This window comes from Giraffa tippelskirchi, chromosome 6 (assembly GCF_054371585.1).
Source record: "Giraffa tippelskirchi isolate mGirTip1 chromosome 6, T2T-mGirTip1v1.2.pri, whole genome shotgun sequence".
Classification (NCBI taxonomy): domain Eukaryota; kingdom Metazoa; phylum Chordata; class Mammalia; order Artiodactyla; family Giraffidae; genus Giraffa; species Giraffa tippelskirchi.
The window spans coordinates 76,771,825-76,791,930 of NC_137280.1; the positions used below are offsets into that span (position 1 = coordinate 76,771,825).

Genomic DNA, 20,106 nt, shown 5'->3' on the forward strand with positions numbered 1-20,106 from the left:
TAGGGGACTGGAATGCAAAAGTAGGAAGTCAAGAAACACCTGGCGTAACAGGCAAATTTGGCCTTGGAGTACAGAATGAAGCAGGGCAAAGGCTACTAGAGTTTTGTCAAGAGAACGCACTGGTAATAGCAAACACCCTCTTCCAACAACACAAGAGAAGACTCTACACGTGGGCATCACCAGATGGTCAACATCGAAATCAGATTGATTATATTCTTTGCAGCCAAAGATGGAGAAGCTCTATACAGTCAGCAAAAACAAGACCGGGAGCAGACTGTGGCTCAGATCATGAAATGCTTATTGCCAAATTCAGACTTAAATTGAAGAAAGTAGGGAAAACCGCTAGTCCATTCAGGTATGACCTAGGTCAAATCCCTTATGATTATACAATAGAAGTGACAAATAGATTTAAGGGACTAGACCTGATAGACAGAGTGCCTGATGAACTATGGACAGAGGTTTGTGACATTGTATAGGAGACAGGGATCAAGAAAATCCCCATGGAAAAGAAATGCAAAAAAGCAAAATGGCTGTCTGAGGAGGCCTTACAGATAGCTGGGAAGAGAAGAGAAGTGAAAAGCAAAAGAGAAAAGGAAAGATATTCCCATCTGAATGCAGAGTTCCAAAGAATAGCAAGGAGAGATAAGAAAGCCTTCCTCAGAGATCAGTGCAAAGAAATAGAGGAAAACAACAGATTGGGGAAGACTAGTGATCTCTTCAAGTAAATTAGAGATACCAAAGGAACATTTCATGCAAAGATAGGCTCGATAAAGGACAGAAATGGTATGGACCTAACAGAAGCAGCAGATATTAAGAAGAGGTGGCAAGAATACACAGAAGAACTGTACAAAAGAGATCTTCACGACCCAGATAATCACGATGGTGTGATCACTCACCTAGAGCCAGACATCCTGGAATGTGAAGTCAAGTGGGCCTTAGAAAGCATCACTACGAACAAAGCTAGTGGAGGTGATGGAATTCCAGTTGAGCTATTTCAAATCCTCAAAGGTGAAGCTGTGAAAGTGCTGCACTCAATATGCCAGCAAATTTGGAAAACTCAGCAGTGGCCACAGGACTGGAAAAGGTCAGTTTTCATTCCAATCCCAAAGAAAGGCAATGCCAAAGAATGCTCAAACTACCGCACAATTGCACTCATCTCACATGCTAGTAAAGTAATGCTCAAAATTCTCCAAGCCATGTTTCAGCAATACGTGAACCGTGAACTTCCAGATGTTCAAGGTGGTTTTAGAAAAGGCAGAGGAACCAGAGATCAAATTGCCAATATCCGCTGGATCTTCAAAAAAGCAAGAGAGTTCCAGAAAAACATCTATTTCTGCTTTATTGACTATGCCAAAGCCTTTGACAGTGTGGATCACAATAAACTGTGGAAAATTCTGAAAGAGATGTGAATACCAGACCATCTTACTTGTCTCTTGAGAAACCTGTATGTAGGTCAGGAAGCAACAGTTAGAACTGGACATGGAACAACAGATTGGTTCCAAATAGGAAAAGGAGTACGTCAAGGCTGTATATTGTCACCCTGCTTATTTAACTTATATGCAGAGTACACCATGAAAAACGCTTGGCTGGAAGAAACACAAGCTGGAATCAAGATTTCCGGGAGAAATATCAATAACCTCAGATATGTGGATGACACCACCCTTATGGCAGAAAGTGAAGAAGAACTAAAGAGCCTCTTGATGAAGGTGAAAGAGGAGAGTGAAAAAGTTGGCTTAAAGCTCAACGTTCAGAAAACTAAGATCATGGCATCTGGTCCCATCACTTCATGGGAAATAGATGGGGAAACAGTGGAAACAGTGTCAGACTTAATTTTTTTGGGCTCCAGAATCACTGCTGATGGTGACTGCAGCCATGAAATTAAAAGACTCTTACTCCTTGGAAGGAAGGTTATGGCCAACGTAGATAGCATATTTAAAAGCAGAGATATTACTTTGCCAACAAAAGTCCATCTAGTCAAGGCTTTGGTTTTTCCAGTGGTCATGTATGGATGTGAGAGTTGGATGGTGAAGAAAGCTGAGCACCGCAGAATTGATGCTTTTGAACTGTGGTGTTGGAGAAGACTCTTGAGAGTCCCTTGGACTGCAAGGAGATCCACTCAACCCATCCTAAAAGAGATCAATCCTGGGTATTCATTGGAAGGTCTGATGTTGAAACTGAAACTCCTATACTTTGGCCAGCTCATGCGAAGAGTTGACTCATTGGAAAAGACCCTAATGTTGGGAAGGATTTGGGGCGGGAGGAGAAGGGGACGACAGAGGATGAGATGGTTGGATGGCATCACCGACTCAATGGACATGGGTTTAGGTAGACTCCGGGAGTTGGTGATGGACAGAGAGGCCTGGCCTGCTGCAGTTCATGGGGTCACAAAGAGTCGGACACGACTGAGCGACTGAACTGAACTGAACTGAAGTGACTAACACTTGCACTTTTTTCAGGGAGCTGGATCCCACATGTACAGCTAAGAGGTCACATGCTGCAACTAAAAACAAAATATATATAGAGAGAGATTCTACATGTTGCAACTATAAGATTGTGCATTCCACATCTAAGACCCAGCTCAGTCAAATATATACACAAATATTTAAAAATACACTGGTCGTAATCCATGGTGGATTAGATGATACAGAGGAAGGGATAAACAAACTGTAAGACAAAATAGTGGAAAATACTCAAAAGAGAAGAAAAAGCTTTTAAAATGAGTGTTTTTAGAGACTTCTGGAACAACATCAAGCATCCTGATAGTCACATTACAGGGGCCCCTGGAGGGGGAGAAATAAATGGGCAGAGAATTTACTTGAAAACGTAATAGCTGAAAAATTCCCTAACCAATGGAAGGAAGCTGACATCCAGATCCAGGAAGCAGAGAGAGTCCCAAACAAGATCAACCCAAAGGTGTCTACACACTGTAATTAAAATGTCAAAAATTGAAATAAAGAGAGAATATTAACATCTGCAAAGCAAAAGCAGCTAGTTTATACTAGAGGACTCCCGTAAGGCTGTCACCTGACTTTTCAGCAGAACTGCAGGCCAGAAGAGAGTTGCATAATATATTTAAACTGTTGTAAAGAAAAAACCTACAATAAGAATAACTTTCCAGGGGAAGGTTAATCCTTCAGATTTGAAGGAGATATAAAGAGTTTTACAGATGAGCAAAAGGTCAAATAGTTTAGCACTGCCAAACTGGCTTTATAGGAAATGCTAAAGGGACTTTTCTAACCCGGAAAGAAAAGGCCACAACTAGAAATGTGAAATTCCAAAAGGAAAAATCTCACTGATAAAGGCAAATGCACATTAAAAATAATAGAGCAAACACACAGATAGCTAGTAGAAAGACTGAACGACAAAAGGAGTAAAATCATCTATACCCATGATAAGTAGTTACAGAACATGTAAAATATGATGTCAAAAACAGTAAACTTGGGGGCAGGGAGTAAAAATGCAGGATTGCTAAAAATGGTTTGAATTTCAGAGATCAGAAATTTAAAATAATCACTTAAAACTAAAAAGCTACAGTAATCAAAACAGTATGGTATCAGCATAGAAAGAGACATGTAAATAAATTGAAAAGGATAGAAAACCCAGAGATAAACCCATGCACCTCTGGTCACCTAATCTGTGACAAAGGAGGCAAAAATATACAGTGGAGAAAAGATAGCCTCTTCAATAAGTGGTGCTGGGAAACTGGACAACTACATGTAAAAGAATGAAGTTAGGATATTCTCTAACACCATACACAGAAATAAACTCAAAACAGATTGAAGACCTAAATATAAGATTGGGTACTATAAAACTAGAGGAAAACATGGCAGTACACTCTTTCAAAGTGTACTGGTGGATCTGCCTCCTAAAGCAAAGGAAATGTAAGGAAACATAAACGGGACCTAATTAAACTTAAAACCTTTCGCACAGCAAAAGAAACCATCAACAAAACAGAAAGATAACTTACTGAATGGGAGAAAATATTTACAAATAATATGACCAACAAGGGATTGATATCCATATATAAACAGCTCATAGAGCTCAACATCAAAAAAAGCAAAGAGGGATTCCCTGATGGTCCAGTGGTTAAGGATCCATCTTACAGTGCAGGGGACACAGGTTTGATCCCTGGTCAGGAAAGATCCCACATGCCACGATGCAACTAAGCCTATGTGCCCTAGAGCCCATGCTCCACAACAAGAGAGGCCATTGCAATGAGAAGCCCGTGCACTGCAACAGGAGAGTAGCCCCTGCTCACTGCAACTAGAAAAAGCCTGCATGCAGCAGTGAAGATCCAGTGCGACCAAAAATAAATGTCTTTTTTTTTAAGTGATTAAAAAACAGGCAGAAGATAGTAATAGATACTTTTCCAAATAAGATGTAAGGTGGCCAACAGGCATATTAAAAAAGTTCTACGTGGCTAATTATCAAAGAAATGGATATCAAAACCACAATGAGGTATCACCTCACACTGGTCAGAATGGCTGTCATCAAAAAGAGCGCAAATAGCAAATGTTGATGATGATGTGAAGCAAAGGGAACCCTGTACACTATTGGTGAGAATGTACATTGGTGCAGCCACTGTGGAAAACAGTATGGAGGTTTCTCAAAGAACTAAAAAAAGAAATATCATATAACTGAGCAATTACACTCCTGTTATGTATCCCCAAAAAACCAAATACACGAATTTAGAAAGATATATGCACCCCAGTGTTCTTAGCAGCATTGTTTATCATAGTCAGGATATGGAAGGAACCTAAGTGTTCATGAACAGATAAATGGATACGGATGTTTTATATATGTGTGTACACACACACACACACACACATTACTCAGCTATAAAAAAGAATGAAATTTTGCCATTTGCAGCAACATGAATAGACTTGGCACTATGCTAAGTGAAATAAGTCAGACAGAGAAAGACAAATGTGAAATCACTTATACGTGAAATCTAAAAATTACAACAAACTAGTAAATATAACAAAGAAATCAAAAAAAAAGAGGGAGACTCACAGATATAGAGAGCCTACTAATGATTACCAGGAGGGAAGAGAGGGAGAGGATCAATAAAGGAGTAGGGGAGTAAGAGATATAAATTATAGGTATAAAATAAACTATAAGGATATATTGTACAGCATGGGGAATATAGCCAATATTTTACAATAACTGCAAATGGAACATCACCTTTAAAAATTGTAAATCACTATATTGTACACCTGTAGCTTATATAATATTGTACATCAACTATACTTCAATAAAAATAATAAATTAAGAAATAAGCACACACAGACATATATGTGTGTATACAGAGAGACAGAAATTTTTATTGTCTATAAGTCTCATGGTTACCACAAACCAAAAATCTATAATAGATACACACAAAAATAGAGAAAAGTATCTAATTGGTATCTAAAGGTACCTAATTCTAAAGATAGTTATCAACTCACAAGTGAACAAAAGAACTATGAAAATAATTCAAAACAGTCAACAAAATTGCAATAAGTTCATATCAATAATTACTTCAAATGTACAAGGGTTAAATGTTCCTATCAAAAGACATAGATTTGCTGAATGGATACACAAACCAGACCCATATATGTGATACCTACAAGAGACCCACTTCAGATCTAAAGTCACACACAGACTGAAAGTGAAAGGAGTAAAAGGCATTCTGTACAAATGGAAATGAAAAGAAATCTGGGGTACCAGTGCTCATATTAGACAAAATAGACTTTAAAAAAAGACTGTAACAATACACAAAGAATGGCATTAAATAATGATCAAGGGATCAGTGCAAGAAGATATAACGATTGTAAGCGTATATGCACTCAATGTGCATGTAAATACATGGCCCATGTAAATACATGAAGAAAATATTAGCGAACATAAAGGGAGAAATTGATAACACCATAACTGTAGCAGACTTTATAGTCATTCTCACAGGTATGAGATGTTAGCTCATTCTGGTTTTGATTTGTATTTCCATAATGATTAGTGATGTTGAGCATCTTTTCATGTGTCTGTGTCCATGTGTATGTCTTTGGAAAATGTCTATTCTGGTTCTCTGCCAATGTTTTCATCAGGTTATTTGAGGGTTTTTGATGTTGAGTTGTATGAGTTCTTTGGATGTTTTGGGTATTAACTCTTTATCAGATACATCATTTGGGAATGCCTTCCTCCATTCAGTTAGGCAGCCTTTTGTTGTTGTTGTTATTAATTTCCTTCTGGCTTCCCTGGTGGCTCAGCTGGTAGAGAATCTGCCTGCAATGTGGGAGACCTAGGTTCGATCCCTGGCTTGGGAAGCTCCCCTGGAGAAGGGAATGGCTACCCATTACAGTATTCTGGCCTGGAGAATTCCATAGACTGTACAGTCCATGGGGTCACAAGGAGTTGGACACGACTGAGCAACTTTCACTTTCACTTTAGTTTCCTTCACTTTGCAAAAAGTTTTTAGTTTGATGTAATCCCATTCATTTGCTTTTGTTTTCCTTACCTGAGGAGACATATACGAAAAAATATAGCTAAGATTGATGTCAAAGAGCATAGTGTGTTAGTTGCTCAGTTGTGTCCGACTCTTTGCAACCCCAGGGACTGCTCACCAGGCTCCTCTGTCCATGGGATTCTCCAGGCAAGAATACTGGAGTGGGTTGCCATATTCTTTTCCAGGGTATCTTCCCAACCCAGGGATTGAACCCGGGTCTCCTGCATTGAAGGCAGATTCAAAGAGCATATGGCTTGTGTTTTCTTCTAGTAGTTTTATGGCTTTCAGTCTTATACTTAAGTCTTTATCCATTTGGCGTGAGAAAGTAGTCTGCTTTGATTCTTTTGCATATAGCTGTCCAGTTTTTCCAACACCATTTATTGAAGAAATCATCTTTTCTCATTATATGTTTTTGCCTCCTTTGTTGTAGATAAATTTGACCATATAAGCTCAGGTTTATTTTTATAGTCTCTATACTGTTTCGTGGATCTATGTGTCTGTTTTTTTGTGCCAGCATCATCCTGTTTTGATTAAGGTAGCTTTATAGTACAGTTTGAAATCAAGGAATGCATTACCTCCAGCTTTGTTTTTTCTAAAGATTGTTTTGGCTACTTGGAGTCTTTTGTGTTTCCATGCAAATTTAGGTTTATTTGTTCTAGTTCTGTGAAAATGCCAGTAGTATTTTGACATGGATTGCATTGAATCTGTAGATTGCATTCTGGAATATTCAAATTTGCTAAATCTGTATTTTCTGCATTTCATCTAAGACTTCTGAGATCATTTTGTAAGAGTCGGGCCCTTCATCATCCATTGTCATCTCCATAGTTACTGGATTCTAAAAACATTGTAGTTTGATAGCTTCAAGTTTTTGTTATTCATTGTGTGAAAAGAGAGGGAGAGAGAGAGAGATAAATGATGTTGGTGCTTTTTTTATATTAGGTCGAATAACTCCAGGGAATTGTGGAGTTGATCCTTTTAAACATCTGTTTTCTCCCATATTATGCTTTTTGGAAGGTGATTGATAATCATTCTTCCTATCTATAATCTTTTGCATTTAAATGTAACTTATAGCTTTTAATCGAGTTCATTTGAATTATACAAGGAGAAGCAAGATCCAAGTATGAGCTGTGAAACAGTCTGTGAAGAGGTTATGTAACCTTCCCTTATTTATGAGCCTCTTAGGTTTAAAAGACCAGAGAGTGGCATGGAAATATTGACACTTTTAGAGGTGGTACTTGGATATTGGTTTGGAGAATGGATAGGAAGAGATGAGACTCATTATTTATTCTAAAATCGCCTGAAAGGCTTTTTAAAATGCTGATTGATTCTTTCTATGGCCAGATCTCTGACAAGCGAGTTTTTTATAGAGATTTTGCATTTTCAATAAATTCCCATGTGATTATGAGGCCTGCTGTTGCAGGAAATATACCTTGAGAACTACTGGACTAGATTTGGGCAGACCAATTAGAAATCTCTTGCATTGATCTATGCAAGTTATAATATGGACGTAGATGCTGATATTAGAGTTGAAAGAGGAAGGGATGGATTCCAAAGATGTATCAAAGTTAAAACTGACAGGACTTGTCAGACCAGAACATGCAGGGGAAGGAGGGGAGGTGGCTCTAGAATGATTTCTGGATTTCTAACTTTGATGGATTGAAAGTGGTGGTGCATGATCTCAACATATGGAATAAAAGAGGAGAAACTGAGTAGGTTTGGGGATTGGGATTGATGGTAAGTTTTGGGGGTGGGATTGATACATTTGGTATTAGACATGTCAAATGAAAATGTGTGGGTAATCAAAGTGGAGATGTTTGTTAGGAAAATATCAATAGGATACTGCTGAGGTGAAGATGGCTGTTAAAAGAATACAGTTATGTAAATGCAGGCATATATGTTGATGGAGGAGAAAATATGCATCATATATTGAAGAGAATGCGGAGCTGACAATAGGACTCTGGGATATGCCAATATTTAATGTGAAATCAGAATAGTTCACTTTAAAAAGGCCTTAGGACTGGCAGTAGAGAGTGACAACTTTAAAAATAAAATAGCCAGTTGTCTCACCAGCAGAAGTTTATTTGGAAATTGCTAGAGAACTTGTAATTGGGGAAATAAATACAAGCTTTGGACCACAGGAAACTACTGAGGACAAAGGGGAGGAGCTTGTATAGAGAAAAAGAGGAGTGGGCAAGGCTGTTCTCTATGAAAATTCATTGGAGGAAAGTGAGAGTTCAGCTTTCTCATTGGCTGTGCTACAGAGTTTTCCATTGGCTGAGCTTGTTACCCAGCAGGAAGAACATCTCCCTTCCTCCTACCAGGGAAGTAGAGGCCCCTTCCCTTCGGAGATGGGCTTCCCTGGTGGCTCAGATAGTAAAGAATCTGCCCGCACAATGCAGGAGACCAGGGTGTGATCCCCGGGTTGGGAAGATCCCATGGAGAAGGGAATAAGAACCCACTCCAGTATTCTTGGCTAGAGAATCCCATAGACACAGGAGCCTGGTGGCCTGGTCCATGGGATTGCATAGAGTCTGACACGGCTGAGTGAGTTAATGCACGCGTGCGCGCACGCACGCACGCACACACACACACACACACACCCTTTGAAGCTAGGGGAACGCCCCCTTCTTGTTCAGGGTAATTGGTAGGCATGAGAGCTCCCTTTGCTGGCCTTCCCGAGGCCAATTTTAGTTGAGGCTTAGAAATTACTTTTAACCAAAGTTTTTGTAAGGGTGTAATCAACATGTCAGCTCCGCAGGAAGGTCAAATGACATATGGATGCAGCAATTTCCGTTGTATTTAGGAATCGGGGTGATGGAAAAGCAGTTTTGTCAGAGTAGCACAGATGGGATCCAGATTATATTTATTTGAAGTTAGAAACATTTTTAGAACAGAATAGGTGGCTTCTGCTTTTCTGATATTAAGTTTCTATTTTTTCATCTCTTAAGAGGATATGGTTATTGATTAAAAAAATAGTTTAGGTGAATGGATTTAAATTCAAGTTCTAAGTTGAATAAAATGTTTAAAGAGCAAACTGAGAATCAATTTCTATGGCTTTTCTGTTATGAGGCGGTGCCTCTCGTAGGGTATTAATGTCCCTTTCCTCAGGAAGCTTGCAGAAATAACTGTGAACAGTTACTCTCAAGAGTCTTCTCCATCATCACAATTAAAAAGCATCAAATTCTTCAGCGCTCAGCCTTCTTTATGGTCCAGCTCTCACATCCATACATGACTACTGGAAAAACCATTGCTTTGACTATACACAGACCTTTGTCAGTTCTTCAGTGTATTCTTGCCACCTCTTCTTAACCACAAAACTCTACAGGTGGCAGGAATACACTGAAGAACTGGATAACCATGATGGTGTGGTCACTTGCCTAAAGCCAGACATCCTGAAGTATGAAGTCGAGTGGGTCATAGGAAGCCTTACTATGGACAAAGCTAATGGAGGTGACAGAATTCCAGCTGAGCTATTTCAAATCCTGAAAGATGAAGCTACGATAGCACTGCACTCAAATGAGCCAGCAAATTTGGAAGACTCTGCAGTAGTCGTAGGACTGGAAAAGGTCAGTTTTCATTCCAATCTCAAAGAAGGGTAAGGCCAAAGAATGTTCAAATTTCCATACAGTTGCACTCATCTCACATGCTAACAAGGGAATGCTCAAAATCCTTCAAGCTAGGCCAAAATAGTACATGAACCGAAAACTTCCAAATGTTCAAGCTTAATTTAGAAAAGGCAGAGGAACTAGAGGTCAAATTGCCAACATCTGTTGGATCACAGAAAAAGCAAGAGAATTCCAGAAAAACATCTACTTCTGCTTCGTTGACCATGCTAAAGCCTTTGACTGTGTGGATCACAACAAATTGTGGAAAATTCTTAAAGAGATGGGAACACCAGACCACTTTACCTGCCTCCTGAGAAACTTGTATGCAGATGAAGAAGCAACAGTTTGAACTGGACATGGAACAACAGACTGGTTCAAAGTTGGGAAAGGAGTACGTCAAGGCTGTATATTGTAACCCTGTTTATTTAACTTCTATGCAGTGTACATCATGCAAAATACCTGGCTGGATGAAGCACAAGCTGGAATCAAGATTGCTGGGAGAGATATCAACAACCTCAGATATACAGATGATACTACCCTAATGTCAGAAAGAGAAGAGGAACTGAAGAACCTCTTGATGAAGGTGAAAGAGGAGAGTGATAAAGCTGGCTTAAAACTCAACATTCAAAACACTAAGACCATGGCATCCAGTCCCATCACTTCATGGCAAAAAGAAGGGGAAAATGTGGAAATAGTGGCAGATTTTATTTTCTTGGGCTCCATAATCACTGCAGATGGTGACTGCAGCTATGAAATTGAAAGTCACTTGCTGCTTGGAAGAAAAGCTATGACAAACCTTGACAGCATATTAAAAAGCAGAGATATAACTTTGCTGACAAAGGTCTGTGTATAGTCAAAGCAATGGTTTTTCCAGTAGTCACGTATAGATGTGAGAGCTGGACCATAAAGAAGGCTGAGCGCTGAAGAATTTGATGTTTTTTAATTGTGGTGCTGGAGAAGACTCTTGAGAGTCCCTTGGACAGCAAGGAGATCAAACCAGTCAATCCTAAAGGAAATCAACCCTGAATATTCCCTGGAAGAACTGATGCCTGATGCTGAAGCTGGAGCTCCAATACTTTGGCCGCCTGATGGGAAAAGCTGAGTCATTAGAAAAGACCCTGATTCTGGGAAAGAGTGAAGACACGAGCAGGAGGAGGCAACAGAGGATGAGATGGTTGGATGGCATCACCGACTCAATGGACATGAGTTTGAGCAAACTCCAGGAGATAGTGAAGGACAGGGAAGCCTGCTCTGCTGCAGCCCATGGTGTCGCAGAGTTGGACATGACTTAGCGAGTGAACAATTTCTGAAAGGGTTTGTTTTATTCTCTACCCATATCCCTGATAGGAACCAAGAATGCTATTATTCCTGTTAAGAGTATTATGCTGTAATTTGTGTGACAGTTGGCCAGGATTATCTTATTAGTTTCCTAATTGATCAACTTAGGGCAGCTGTCACTTCTGGAATTTGACCATAAACATTTTTCTTTTACTCCAGTGTTTTTCCAAGCAAATTTATCATGGAATCCTGAGAGTAAATAGAGGTTGCTGCCCTACACATGACTGGTATCTGGCGTAATCATGTCATAAGTAGGATTTGTCAGTGGCGTGTTATTGTCTGGAAAACATAATTTAAACATGCCCACATCTGTGTTAGGAAACTTACCGGATTTCTGTGGGCTAATTCTTCTGGACTCTCTGGAAAGATCTGAGATTGAGCTAGCACAACCCATTGGATTTGATGATTGTATCATTGTTAATTAGTTGGAAAGTTCCTCACAAAATGTGGGCCAAATGCAGAATGAGAGCAACGGCCAGTAAAATAGTGAGCTTTCTCAAAAAAAAAAAAACAAAAACAAAGAAAACTGCATTAAAGCACATGTTCTATTTTGTGGTCAAAGTAACCTGATCTAATAGATTCTCTGAATACTTTTATTTTTCCCTTTACTGTTGGCCAATGTTTCAAGGTTCTGCGTTTAAAATCAAAGAACACTTTTAAAATCTCAGTCTGCAAATGATCAGATGTATAAGTGTTATTTTACAGAGGCCAGTCTAATTTTCTAGGTGGTTAGAAATTTCAGTGTTGGTAAATCAGGCCCTTAGAAGGCTGGTGAGAAGAACAGTGCTGCGGGTGATGAAGAGTGGGGTGAAGACGGGGATTTTGAAGACAGGAAATGCAAAATCCAAGAGCTCTTTCACATCAATTCTGATCCTTGAACAGTTCTAAGTTATTTGTTTCTCATTTAGGATAAAAATTACATGATATTAGGCATATCACTGAGTTCAAGTAACAGTTCTTCCTTTTCCTTTCTTTCTTGAGCAGGTTGTCAAGTTACTAAGCCACACGAGGTCTTGAGCAGTTGAAATATTGATGTCTCGCCTTCACTTAGATATGAAAGATATACAGCATGGTAAGTGAAAAATGGGCTTCCCCTCTGGCTCAGCAGGTAAAGAATCCACCTGCAATGCAGGAGACAGTCCGCAGTGTAGGAAACAAGAGTTCTATCCCTGGGTTGGGAAGACCCCCTGGAGAAGGAAATGACAACCCACTCCAGTATTCTTGCCTGGGAAATCCCATGGACAAAGGAGCCTGGTGAGCTACAGTCCAGGGGGTCACAAGAGTCAGATGCGACTTAGTGACTAAAACTTCACCAAGTGAGAAATAAAATTTCAGCTTTTGAATATTCAAATTTGGGCTGAAGTCGAAAAATTATTTCATACTTAGATTTTCTGTATATATTGAGATTAGTATGTTTCCTGTGAGTGCTACCAAACTTTCTGCCATGATTGTTTCTGAAAGGGTTATGGGTAATTTGACTCTTGTGTTATTTCTGTATCTTCTTAAGAGCCTAATTCTCATGTGACATGTTTATTCTGCATTAGTAAATACTTAACTTTTGATTCATAAGAAATGCTAGTCCCACCGTGCTCTGTACCTGATTGGCTGCTCCATGCCATGTCCAAAAAAGGACTGGTGAACACTCCTGAGACCCAGGTATGGGCTGTGTCTCAGTCCCTGACAGTACCTGGGGAGGATGGTCCACAGGAGAGGAAAATCTCTGAGGGTGAGTCTCAGATGTTTGCTGAGCTAACACAGCAAAGAGGAAGTAAACCTAAGACTTTCTAATAGATCAGCTAAAACCAGTGTAGGAGTTACAGGAAAGCTTCTTTAGATTGTTGTTTTTAAAATGATCTTATGATTGGAGATGTCAAAGAGTAGACTGGATTGCCATATATAGTGATTAAACGAAAGCTCAGAGCTGTTCAAGAGACTACATGACCATTTGTCTCAGATGTCTGTAAAGCAAAGAGGGGGTGATGGAGTGTGTTCTCTTCCTCCTCTGGTTCTGATAGGCTATGAGACGCTGAAGGAATCACTAAAGCAGCTTTAGTATGTATAACCTTTTAGTGTGGACAAGTGGTCCCTCTTTTTTCAATTCCTTGGATGACTAGAATGTAACCCCTAGGCTTCTCTACCCATGTTTTTTTTTTCTAGTAACCATCAAAGATAGTTTCAAATTACTCTTGGCCACTTATATATTGTTGGTTATCCAGGCCCATGGAATCAGTGATATGGTGACCTTTTGTTATTTCTTTAATGGTGCTGTTTTAATTTACATCTTTAGCCAGACTTATAAAATATTCTCTGTGTTTGGAATTAGGATGACTTTTACCATTTTTAAAATGGTTTTTGTGTCAGTGTTTTAATACTCGACTCTATTTTGCTTTAGACAAATATCCCTATCCATATCATTCTATCACATTGTGTTGAAAGATACTGCCCAAAGGTGAATAAAGGAGTTAAAGTTATATTCAAATGTCCCTTGAGCTGTTCTGAGCCTTAGAGTAGATTTAAAGCAGATTAAATTTTCTGATGGAATGCCAGTTTACCTGTTAACAAAATACAGTTTATACACTGTGAAAAAATTTACTTGGCTTTCCAGCTTACCACTTTATGTATATGGATTCTATTTGGTCGGCTTAAAATAATGTGTGGAGTAACTCATAAATAGCACAAGCTTGGCATGCCCTGTCACTAGATGAGTAGCTCCACCACAATTTAAATTTTTATTAAACTGCTTTGATGGTGAGGAGAGTTTCTCAAGCTGAAGCACTGGGGGCCATTGTCATGGAACAGGATGCAAAGGCAGATGCCAGGAAGTATTAGGTTGGTGCAAATATAGTTGTAGTTTGGGACCATGAATTTTAAATCATTATAACTAGGCTCAAACACATCTTTGTTAATCAAAATAGGAACCATTACAACAACACATTTTGGCCAGTGAGAAATAAGTTTGTTTATTCCTGTAGTGTAAAAATCTGTGCTTCAGGATTCAATGAACTGTTGGAAAGCATTTTCTGCTTCCTGCTCGTTGTGGAAGTGTTTTCCCTGCAAAAAGTTGTTGACATGCTTGAAGAAGTGGTAATCAGTTGGCAAGAGGTCAGGTGAATATGGCAGATGAGGCAAAACTTCATAGCCCAATTCGTTCAACTTTTGAAGCATTGGTTGTGTGACGTGCAGTCGGGCGTTGTCATAGAGAAGAACTGGGCCCTTTCTGTTGATTAATGCTGGCTGCAGGCCTTGCAGTTTTCAGTGCAGCTCATCAATTTGCTGAGCATACTTCTCAGATGTAATGATTTTGCTGGGATTCAGAAAGCTGTAGTGGGTCAGACTGGTAGCAGACCACCAAACAGTGACCATGACCCTTTTTTGGTGCATGTTTGACTTTTGGAAGTGCTTTGAAATTTCTTCTTGGTCCAGCCACTGAGCTGGTCGTCGCCAGTTGTCATATAAAATCCACATTTCATCACATGTCACAATCTGATCAAGAAATAGTTCATTTTTGTTGTGTAGAATAAGAGAAAATGACACTTCAAAATGACAATTTTTTTGATTTGTGGTCAGCTCATGAGGCACTCAGTGGCATCACTGACTTGATGGACTTGAGTTTGAGCTCCAGGAGATGGTAAAGGACAGAGCCTCAGATACGTAGTACGATACCACTCAAATGGCAGAAAGTGAAGAGGAACTAAAGAGCCTCTTGATGAAGGGGAAAGAGGAAAGTGAAAAAGCTGGCTTGAAACTCAACATTCAGAAAACCAGGATCATGACATCTGGTACCATCACTTCATGGCAGATAGAAGAGGAAAAAATGGAAACAGTGACAGATTTTATTTTCGTAGGCTCCAAGACATGATACTATACATAGAAAATCCTAATGATGCTTCCAGAAAACCAGAGCTCATCAATGAATTTGATAAAGTTGCAAGTTACAAAATTAATACACAGAAATCTCTTGCATTCCTATATACTAATAATGAAAGATCACTGCCAACAGTGACTGCAGCCATGAAATTTAAAAGACGCTTGCTTCTTGGAAGGAAAGTTATGACAAACCTAGACAGCATATTAAAAAAGAAAGACATCATTTGCCGACAAAGGTCCGTATAGTCCAAGCTATGGATTTTCCAGTGGCCATGTACCAATGTGATATTTGGACCATTAAGAAGGCTGAGTGTCAAAGAATTGATGCTTTTGAATTGTGGTGCTGGAGAAGACTTTTGAGAGTCCTTTGGACTGCAAAGAGATCAAACCAGTCAATCCTAAAGGAAATCAGTCCTGAATATTCATTGGAAGGACTGTTGCTGCAACTGAAGCTCCAGTGCTTTGGCCACCTGATATGAAGAGCCAACTCATTGGAGAAGACCCTGATGCTGGGAGAGATTGAGGGCATGAGGAGAAGGGGGTGGCAGAGGATAAATCAGTTAGCTAGCATCAGCAACTCAATGGACACGAATGTGAGCAAACTCCAGGAGATAGTGAAAGACAGAAGAGCCTGGCATGCTGCAGTCCACAGAGTTGCAAAGAGATGGACATGACTCATTGGAAAAGACCCTGATGCTGGGAAAGATTGAAGGCGAGAAGAGAAGGGGAGGACAGAGGAGGAGGTGGTTGGATGGCATCACCGACTCGATGGACATGAGTTTGAGTAAACTCCAGGAGTTGGTGATGGACAGGGAGGCCTGGCGTGCTGCAGTCCATGGGGTCGCAAAGAGTCGGACACAACTGAGCGACTGAACTGAACAGAGCCAGTCTGATCCACTACAGCTTTTTGAATCCTGGCAAGACCATTACATCTGAGAAGTATGCTCAGCAATTCGATGAGATGCTCTGAAAACTGCAATGCCCACAGCTGGCATTGGTCCACAGAAAGGGCCTAATTCTTCTCCATGACAATTCCTGACCACATGTTGTGCAGCCAATGCCTGAAAAGTTGAATAAATTGAGCTATCAAGTTTTGCCTCACCTGCCGTATTCACCTGACATCTCGCCAACCAACTTTCACTTCTTCAAGCATCTTGACAACTTTTTGCAGGGAATATGCTTCCACAACCAGCAGGATTCAGAAAATGCTTTCCAAGAGTTCATCAAATCCCAAAGCACAGATTTTTATGCCTTAGGAATAAACAAACTTATTTCTCGTTGGCAAAAATGTGTTGATTGTAATGGTTCCTATTTTGATTAATAAAGATGTATTTGAGCCTAGTTATAATCATTTAAAAGTCATGGCCTGAAACTGCAATTATCCACTCGAGTATTCTTGCCTAGAGAATCGTGTGGACAGAGGAGCCTGGTGGGCTGCTGTCCATAGGGTCTCACAGAGTCGGACACAACTGAAGCGACTTAGCATGCGTGCATGCATTGGAGAAGGAAATAGCAACCCGCTCCATTATTCTTGCTTGGAGAATCCCAGGGACAGAGGAGCCTGGTGGGCTGCCGTCTATGGGGGTCGCACAGAGTTGGACACAACTGAAGCGACTTAGCAGCAGCAGCAGCAGCAACCTAATAAAAAGCACAGCTGGTCTAAGATTTTGGTCACTGCTTGTAATTAATTTGAGTGCTCCCTAAATGAATGGCTGAGTTACCTAAAAAAATACCTTAATTTTTACTACCTTAGTAACATTTTATTTTAGTTTGGTTGGTTTCATCCTCACAAACTAAAGAAACACATCCAGCATTTGTCACTAAGTTAACATCTCATATGTGCATGCTAAGTCACTTCAGTCATGTTAGACTCTTTGTGACCCTATGGACTATAGCCCACCAGGCTCCTCTGTCCCTGGGATTTTCCAGGCAAGAATACTGGAGTGGGTTGCCATCTCCTTCTCCAGGGGATCTTCCCAACCCAGGGCTTGAACCCAGGGCTTTCCTGGGGGCTCAGCAGGTAAAGAATCCACCTGCAGTGTGGGAGATCTGTGTTCGAGCCCTGGGTTGGGAAGATCCCCTAGAGAAGGGAACGGCTACTCACTCCAGTATTCTGACTGGAGAATCCCATGGACCGTATAGTCCATGGGGTTGCAGAGAGTCAGACACGACTGAGCGACTTTCGCTTTCTTTCTCCTGCATTGCAAGGAGGCTCTTTACCGTCTGAGCCACCAGGGAAGCCTAAGATTACAAAGCTAATTTCAGAGGCAGAATCAGAATAGAATACACAACATCACTGGACTCTCATTCTAGGGTGTTTTAAATTTCATAAATCATTTACTCGGTGCATCTAGAATAGTCCAAAAACTTTCTTCCTTTCTCAGTCTTAAATTCTATATTTTACAAAAGAAAAAAATGATGCAAGGGCAGTTGGAAGAATGTCCTTCCTGAAAGTATTATGCGTTGTGTTGCTTTGTTGTTTTCTCTTAAACTTTTCTGTGGTTCTAGAATTACTTCTGGAAACAAACCATTTTCATACAGCAGCCCAAAGCAGATTTTGTAAGTAAATAGGTTAACATTGGAGACTTTTCAAAGTGAAGTCATGGAACATCTATCCTGTTTCTTAATATGGCTAATGATTGACCTGTAGGTTTATGGAAGCATTCTAAAAAACCAGAAGGGAGAGGGGAAACATGCCTCTGCTACCATCTCCCAGGATTGCTGTTAAATTCAGGCAGTCCTGCAGAGGGCCTGCATAACACTCCATGGTGGCTTTGTAGTCCTTCAAACAAACAGTCTTGAGGTTGTGTAACAGCAGCCCAAGCTGGCAACTGTTTAAGTCGTGATGCAGTCACTGACATTTCCCAAGTGGCCACAGGTTTGATTTCACGCCCAGTTCCAATATTTATAATCATTTTGCCCTGCTCCTTTCTGTCTTTTAATTTTTCCAAATGGCTGCAAGTGTGCCCCCAAAGGAAATGATTATGAAAAGACAACTTCTTTAACTAGCTCCAGGGTGGTTTTTTTCTTTGATTTTTTTTCATTTTTTGTCCAGCAGCTCAGTGATTTTCAAACTGTGTGTCACAGATAATTAGTGAAGAATGAAATGAATTTAGTGGGTCACAACTACATTTTGAGATCTAGGGGAATAGGCTAAAAATATTATTAAAAGCATTGTAAGAAGTGGGAGTATTTTTTAAACGTTTGTGCCAAATATGTGTGTATGTATATAAAGTAATACATAAATTCCTAGAATGCTTACTGGCCAGTGAAAGTCATTGCCATACATACTTTATGTGATGGGAGTTTCTGTGTTATTTTAAACAATTTTAAAATAGTGATGTAATCTCTTTCCCAAATTTTATCTTTGGGTTTGTGTCCAGCTACCATTCTTTATTGCTAGACAAATCTAGTAGCAAATCTGTGGGTGCACTGTCATGTCATCACCTGAAGTTAGGAGAAAGTATTAGGATTTTATCTTATGTCTGCATAGAAGTCAGCTCTGGATCTACTCAATTGTGATCTGATGTGGAGAGCACTGGTAAAGATCCTTACATACCATTTCTATTTAGGTTTTTACTTGGTTTTCGAACCTTTGCTTGAGAGAATTGTTTTCAACTAATTATTGGCATTTAAATCCTTGACAGACAAATTTTGACGTGAATATCAAGTTATCTGGTATTTTATTTTCTCAGGTTAATGTGACTAATTTAAAGAAATTACTTAGAAAGTAGCATTAACTTAATGAAAATTAAATATAACCTATTCAGTCATATCTATTCATAGATTTAAAATAAAACTCTATAATTATGTTCCAATAAAATTTTTAAAAAATAAACTTTTGGTGGAGTGCATTAGCGTTAATGTATTGAAATATATTTCATATTATTTGATCTATTTTGTTTGAGATGGTTATAACCATTTATCATATCTCATCTATTTCTTTTCTTGCATTTTTAGCTAAAATTGACCAAGAAGCAGAGGAGAACTCACTGACAGAGACTCATAAGTGGTGAGAAATTACTTTCTTTTGATATTTGTTCTCAGAGTAGGTTTATAAAGCACTTAATGTGCTTCATCTCAAGGAGTCAATCATTAGCTCAGTTTTTATTTTCAAGCATAAAAGAAACTAACAGTGTACTTTAATTATACATTGGATTTCTGACTTTTATTTTTATAATTCTGGATGATATATAAACCTGTTATATCAAATTATTATGACTAGATAGCTTATTAGCACCTTCTCTTTAGAATAGGTTTTAGGGCTGTGGAAATACACCAGAAAGGAAGACAGTAGGAAACTATTTCAAGAAAACGTGCAATGGGATGACCCAGAGGGATGGGATGGGGAGGGAGGTGGGAGGGGAGCTCTGGATGGGGAACACATGTAAACCCATGGCTGATTCATGTCAATGTATGGCAAAAACCACTACAATATTGTAAAGTAATTAGCCTCCAACTGAAATAAATAAATTAATTTAAAAAAAAAAAGAAAAAGTGTGAAGGGTTTGGTTACAGGACATGAGTTTCCATGTGCAAAAGCAGAGTTCAAGTGGGCCCCCTGAGTTCCTCTTGCATGACCTTTACTTTCACAGTAGAGGTTTACCATCATCAGTTCAATTCAGTCGCTCAGTCATGTCTGACTCTTTGCGACCCCATGGACTGCAGCATGCCAGGCCTCCCTGTCCATCACCAACTCCCGGAGTTTACTTAAACTCATGTCCATCGAGTTGGTGATGCCATCCAACCGTCTCATCCTCTGTCCTCCTCTTCTCCTCCCGCCTTCAATCTTTCCCAGCTTCAGGGTCTTTTCCA

The 20,106-nt window shown here is 39.6% G+C and overlaps 1 protein-coding gene across 10 annotated transcripts in view; it reads left to right on the forward strand.

Annotated features, from left to right (window-relative positions):
- LOC145509220 (uncharacterized) overlaps positions 1 to 20,106 on the forward strand; it is a 169,768-nt gene that overhangs the window by 19,962 nt on the left and 129,700 nt on the right. For all 10 annotated transcript variants that reach the window (XR_014055925.1, XR_014055921.1, XR_014055922.1 and 7 more), the window contains exons 2-3: positions 12,409 to 12,496; positions 19,252 to 19,303. Coding sequence is in view for 1 of the 10 variants with exons in the window: in XM_081497564.1 (XP_081353690.1) it covers positions 12,457 to 12,496; positions 19,252 to 19,303 (92 nt within the window). In the remaining 9 variants the exon portion in view is untranslated. The remainder of the gene's footprint in view (positions 1 to 12,408; positions 12,497 to 19,251; positions 19,304 to 20,106) is intronic.